General features: G+C 29.5%; 1 protein-coding gene across 1 annotated transcript; it reads right to left on the minus strand.

The window, feature by feature from the left end:
* Window positions 1-4,278: 4,278 nt before the first annotated feature.
* Window positions 4,279-5,984, minus strand: HO173_001070 (uncharacterized protein; the record flags this gene model as incomplete). The annotated part of the gene is made up of 4 exons (XM_037303016.1): window positions 4,279-4,897; window positions 4,955-5,401; window positions 5,451-5,648; window positions 5,701-5,984. 4 exons carry the CDS (start codon window positions 5,982-5,984, stop codon window positions 4,279-4,281), a joined length of 1,548 nt encoding a protein of 515 aa, XP_037170523.1.
* Between the last annotated feature and the right edge of the window lie 1,189 nt (window positions 5,985-7,173).

Here is a 7,173-nt window from a genome sequence, read left to right on the forward strand (position 1 = left end):
TATTTAAGAGATATAGTATATTACGAACTCGTATATAAAAGCTCTTTTTAAGAGCTTATTAATTATATTAATTCTAATTAGATTAATAATATAATTTAAAGATTTATATTTAATTATCTCTTTAATATAAAAAGTAATATAATTAATTAATTATCTAAGCGTTAAATTATTATAATATTATTTATTTATAAAATAGAGTATATTAATTAGATATAGATTATTAAGAAAGTAATTTAACTAAAAAATCTATTTAATTAACTTCTTCGCCTTAATAATATAAATTTTAAAATTATTATTATTTTCGATAATAATTAAAGCGTAATTACTCTTATAAAGAATACTTAGTTTTATACTCGTATTAAGTATATTAATATTACTTATTATTTTATATAAAAAAAGATTAATAATAATATTATAAATATATAATATATTTTTATTAATAAATAAATAGCTAATAAATTTATTAAGATTTTTTACTTAAATAAATTTATTATTTTTTAAGATACTCTTAAAGTAGAAGCTATATCTACTTACCCCTTAGATAGTTATTAATCTTATTACTATCTTAATATAGTCTTATTTTAATAATATCTAATAGAGAAGTTATTCTACTATATCTATATCTAAATCTAAAAAAATCGCCTATTATTATTTATTTTAGAGAAATTATTTTATTAATCTTTATATTATAAATAATTAATTTAAATTATTTATCGAGTTATTATATTAGACTTAATACTCTATAAACTTATTATTTTATATTAAAATAGCTATTTCTTTAGCGCTATTATCGCTATCGTTATTAAAACTTCTAAAGCTCTTTTAAAAAATTTATATCTATTTATTATTAATATCTTAAATATTATATCTTTAAATTATTATTATTAACTACTATTATTAAGAATTAAATATCTAAAATAATTCTTATAAAGATCTTATAGCCGGCGATATATAGCTAAAAGAATTTCTTTTAATTATTTTATTTAACTATCTTTATAAATATTCTTCGATCTTAAATTAATCGATTTTTAATATATATTAGATAATCTAAAAATAAAATTTCTAAAAAACCGCTTTTTAATAAAAAGTGGAATTTAAATCGAATTTTAGTAGGGGCCTAGTCTAATATAGTTATTTTTAGATTTCGACTTTTTACTTTATCTACCCTATTTTAAATATCGCGAACTTTAAATCTTATATTTTTTAATTTCGTCCGTAAGGGAGGGTAGGGGTAGGGGGGGGTATAGGGGGGGGTGTATTTTCACGCTAGCTACCCGGCACTAACTCACCTTAGCTACTCGGTTTTAAACCCCGTCAGTATTAAACTTCGTATTCACTAGATTTCGCTTATAAGAGGATACGTGCGAAGGGGAGTGTTGAAATTCAGATTACGTGACTCTTAGCGTCTTGGCGGTCACGTGATATGGTCACGTGACACGCCTAAGCGTGTCCGTATCTAGTCGCTCTTTCCTTCATAGTAACTCTATAGTTAACAACTAAGTGTCTTACCTCATATTTCCACACCCGTATTAAGTCGCTCTTTTCTTCTATAGAACTCTATAGTTAATATAACTAAGTATCCTACCTTTATATTTTAATAGAGTTATTATAGAGAAAAGAGCGACTTAATATAAATACGCTAAGACGTATTACGTAATTATATTAAGTAATCGCTAAGAGTTATATAAGTCGAATTTTAATAAAAAATTCTTTATTTATTTCGCTATTATTATTATAAAAATATAAAGTTTAATAAAAGTAATATTAATATATATAAAAGAATAAGAGAGAGCTAAGCTATAAAATCTTAAATTTATATATATAATTAATTATAAATTCGAGTTCGCTACGCTCTTTAATTAGATCGACTAAGTTACTATAAATAAATAAATTAGTATTCGTAACTATTAAAATCTCTTACCCTACTTTTAACCCTTTAATAACTTTATTATTTTCTATTAAATCTTTATATTTTTTCTTCAAATTATAGCCTATAATTTACGCGTTTTATAAATAAAGAAATTATGAAATTTAGTCTTATAATTATTAAAGCGTAAGGAATTCAAATATCGCTTATTAAAGTTCGCTCGACAGTCGAATAGCTCTAATTAAAAAATAGATATATATTATTTAATTTTAGAATAACTTTTTTATTTTCTATTAAAATTTTAAAATTTTTTTTAAATTATAGAACGAAATATAAGCTTTTAGAATTCTTTTTTTTAAATTTAGTCTTATTATTAGTCAAGCGTAAGGAATTCAAATATCGCTTATTAAAGTTCGCTTATCTATTTACTCGATAGCCCTAATTAAAAAAATGATTATAAATTTAATTTATAGGCCTTTACTCGTATTATATATAAGAGATATAGTAGTCTTTTTAATAAATATTTTTCTTTTTTAATATTACTTAATTACTTCTAAATAAATTTAAATTAATACTTATTCTTATTCTTAATATATTTATTTATATTAAATCTAATTCTCTTTTTATTACTTTATCTTAATAAATTTTTTTTATAATAATTTAAAGTAGTAAATTATAAACTAGCGTTAAATATATATCTTTTCAAATTTTCTAATAGTATTTAATTAATATTTTAATAATATTAAGAAATTAAATTTAGAGTTATTTATATTAGTATATATAATAGAATAAGATAGAGCTAAGCTAAAAAATCTTAAATTTATATATATAGTTAATTATAAATTTATTCGCTACGCTTTTTAATTAGATATTATAGATAAATAAATTAGCGTTCGTAATTATTAAAATTCTTTTTTCTACTTTTAATCTTTTAATAACTTTACTATTTTCTATTAAAATTTAATAGTTTTTTTTTTAAATTATAGAACGCAATTTGCACTTTTTAAATACGAAAAGATCTTAAAATTTGGTCTTATAGTTCTTCAAAGGTAAGCAATTCAAAGATCGCTTACTAAAGATCGCTTATCAAAGACCGCTCATCAAAGACCGCTTATCAAATTTACTCGACAGCTCTAATTAAAAAAAACGGTTATGAATTTAATTCATAGGCCTTTACTCGTTATTATATATAAACTTTATACTTATAATAATTATATATAATTAATATTCTATATATTATCTTAATATTATATTTAAACTTTAATATATTATTAAATATAAGATAATATTAAAATATATTAAAATTTAAGATAGAAATTTTTATTATATTAAAATAATAGATAATAATTATAATATTATAATAGTAGCTATTATAATAAAAAGTAAATAAAAAATTATTTAAATCTAATAAGATTAGCTATTATAATAGAATATAATAATTAAAAAGCTTACTTTCTTAATACTTAAGAGTTGAAATCCTAAATGGCTTCTACGCTAAGAGGCTAGTAACCAATTAGACCATCGGATTTCATTATTTTCAGTCTAAAACACATCTTATTTCTCCATTTTCGATCTAAACGCGGATACACACGGGTACGTCCAAAAGAGGAAGCTGGAAAAGAACTTCAAAATCTTCAAATCCACCTTTTTTGATTCCTTTTCTTTTATCAAAAATATGATAATAAACTAAGTACGTAGAGTTATAGAATTACTTATACGCTTTCAGATAACGTAGCGTAGACGAAATTTGATAAAGTATTCGTCTATCGAGCTTGCGAGAAGAGCCTCTCCGGCAGGAGCCCTCGAAGAGCCCTCGGAGAGCCCCCGGAGGGTCAGGGGGGTTTTAGGGGATCTCCCCCTAAGTATATCAACTATCTCTCTCGATTCTCAGGGTTAGACCCCTTAAAATCCCTTAAACCCTTCGGAGCTCTTTAAGGGCTCTCCGAGGGCTTCTATCGGAGGGGCTGTCAAAGCAAGCTCGAAATCAATCAAATATTATTAAAATAATCAAATTTCGAGCTTGCTTTGATAGCCCCTTCGATAGAAGCCCTCGGAGAGCCCTTAAAGAGCCCTCGAAGGGTCCGAGGGGTTTTAGGGGGTCTCCCTGAGAATTAAACAGTCAAAAACCAGTACTCGGCAAGCTTTTCACTACTGGGAAGCCCGCGCCCCAGTACATATTAAATTATTAAAATAAATAATAAATAGTAATAGCTATAGTAGTAGTAACTATTTATATCGAATTTATTAAATTTAAGAGCGTGCAAATGGGGGTAACGTGCAAATGGGGTTGAAACGAGTAGACTGTTTTCTCTTTATACTATCAATATAGATTTATCATACACATTATTGAGTCGCTGACAACTGTATCTCAACCACTGGCCAATCATCTGCACAGCCTAGTTACGAAAGTCTCAGAATTCCATCGCATTGTCTGTCTCCCTCTCCCTCTTCACACCCTTCTCCTCCCTAAGCAACCCAGCGACGTAAGTCCTAAAATATTCCACATACGGCCTCAAACCCGTCTTCTCATAGTCTTGAGTCTTTTTGACATCGCTCTCCTCCTTCGTCGTTTGCTCATCAAACGCATCGATCTCACCCAAAAGTTCCGTCACAGTTGGCACTCCAAGAGGATCGAACTTTGCTAGTCTCTTAGTGTCGATGGGTACGCAGACCCTTCCAGTCCCCGGATGTATGACAAAAGGAGACTTCAGTAAATGTATTTTTTTTTTGCTGACCTCAATATCGAGGCGCGGATACGTGTACTCAAGCACAATGTCTTGCTTTGCTTCCAATAGAGCTCTGCCATCCAGGGTCTTGCTGGCTCCTGTCTTCGCAAGGGCATCTATGTCAGCCCATTTGCTGACGCTTGACCGGCCAGGGGCTGCATCCCATTTCTTGCGTAAAGAATCATTCAATACTTTATCAGGAAGCAGCCGAAGTAGACGCTCTGCCTTCTCGGGTTCGGCCCAAGGGTCCTGGTCTTCCAAAATATCGCGCTGGAAGTGTTCTTTCAAGATGTCAAGACTCCGACTGCAAGGCATTAAAGGGAGATATTGTATTGCAAGATCTCGATCAAAGGCGACTTACGCTAGATGTGGGTGGAGGGGCCGCTTCACATTGACCTTCTTGCCACTTTGTGCTCCACCTTTGATCACTTCTAGATATCCTGCGAGCGCTTTCCTTTTCTGATCATCCATGTTCCTTGCTCGCTTGTCACTGATCCAGGCATGGGCTCCTCTTCGCCCAGAATAGACCCACATGATGTGCTGAAATCCGAAATCTTCTCTTAGCGCTGCATCCACGACCTTAATGGCCATTGTGACGAACGACCAACATTTGTGGCAGATATTCGCTTTGTTGCAACAGGTACGTATTTCGTCATAATCCGTCAGATCTATGTCAAAGACCAATTCTTTTGCCATTGGCCGAAAAGCAGTGGATTTGCGGAGAGTTTTGCGATCCCGAGGATTTGCTGTGTAGACTGGACCTATCTCAAAACGGGAAGGGTTGAGGCGTAGAATCTCCCTCCGAAGTCTGCGAGGAATGAATTTTGCGTGACGCAAGGAAATAGAAGTATACTCACAGGTCTCCTGTGGGGAAGCTTTGGTACCTGAGATACGCGTCATTTTGCAGAGTGAACGCGAATTCCCGATGACCAAAATCGTTCGATGGTTTCATTGAGTGGTTCAGCCACTGGTAAAGGTACCGGAACGGAAAAAGGCGCTGATAGAAGGCTAGCATGACCTCTGGGTCTGTGTACTTTGCAGACTGAGCGAAAGGCCTGGAAGTCCAAGTTAGAAACCGGCATCCACTTGGAGCAGAGACATTCTCACAAGGGTGCCTCTGGTGGACTGCTTTCGTTTCCGGGATTTAGAACTTTTGAGCCTGAGAACTCATCCTCTTCATCGTCGTCAGCGTCGTCAAAAAGGTCCTCGACGTTTACATCTATCCTCGGTGCTTCGCTTGTTGAATCCTCTGATTGCGATGCACTATCGATCATGTCCGTCTTTCCCTCTTCTTTCGTATGGTCTGAAACTTGCTGAGGCGCGTCCGGGAGGATGCCGTCTTCGTCGACCTCTTCAGGTCGCATTGGCCCTGGGGCTGTAGAGTGTGGCATAATTGTATGTCTTTGTGTCAAAGGGACCCTCATGATTTTGCGAGAGCCGCAGGAGCGGCGGAGCGTTGGACGCGGTGGGCGCGTCGAGTACGCGTCAAAACAAATGACGGATTTACGCGTTTTTCGCGATTTCCCCTATTATTATTTTTATAACCTATTATAAAGAAGAGTCTTATATATTAAATAAGTATTTAACGATCTTATAATATAAATATACGAGTAAAGGTCTATAAATTAAATTTATAATCGTTTTTTTTTAATTAGGGCTGTCGAGTAAATTTAATAAGCGATTTTTAATAAGCGATATTTGAATTTCTTATCTTTAAATATCTATAAGACTAAATTTAATAATTCTTTTTTTATCTAAAAGCCTATACTATCTTCTATAATTTAAAAGAAAAATCTTAAAATTTTAATAGAAAATAAAAAAGTTATTTTAAAATTAAATAATATATATCTATTTTTTAATTAGAGCTATCGAGCGAACTTTAGTAAGCGAACTTTAATAAACGATATTTGAATTTCTTACGCTTTAATAATTATAAGATTAAATTTAGAAATTCTTTTTTTCTCTAAAAGCTTATATTTTAATTTATAATTTAAAAAAAATCTTAAAAACTTAATAGAAAATAAAAAAGTTATTCTATATATTAATAATATATATCTATTTTTTTAATAATTATAAATATTAATTTATTTACTCGTAGTATTTAATTAAAAAGTATAGATCTAACGAATTAATAATTAACTATATATATAAATTTAAGATTTTCTAATTTAGCTTTATCTTATTCTTTTATATATATTAATTCTAAATCTCTTATATTATTAATTAATAAATAAATAAAACTTAAGTAAATAAGAGAATATCTATTACGAATTAATTCTCTATACTTAATATATCTTTCTTATTAAATCTTAACGCGTCTTCTCTTTATATATATATATTTATAGATTATATAAATTAATATATTAACTTTATATTATATTAATATTATAATATTAAGTATTAAGATAACGTAAGATCCTTAGAAATCTCATTTCTAAGAAAGACGTTTTTTAAGAAAGACGTTTCTTAAGTAATAAAAAGATAATTCTTCTTTTATAGAATTTAATTATTTAATTATATTTTAATATTAAGTTATATTAAGCTATTAACTACTAGCTTCTATTTATTAAATATAAGTCT

The sequence above is a fragment of the Letharia columbiana genome, assembly GCF_014066305.1.
Source record: "Letharia columbiana isolate WasteWater2 chromosome Unknown Sc0000001_s0, whole genome shotgun sequence".
In the NCBI taxonomy this organism is placed as follows: Eukaryota; Fungi; Ascomycota; class Lecanoromycetes; order Lecanorales; family Parmeliaceae; genus Letharia; species Letharia columbiana.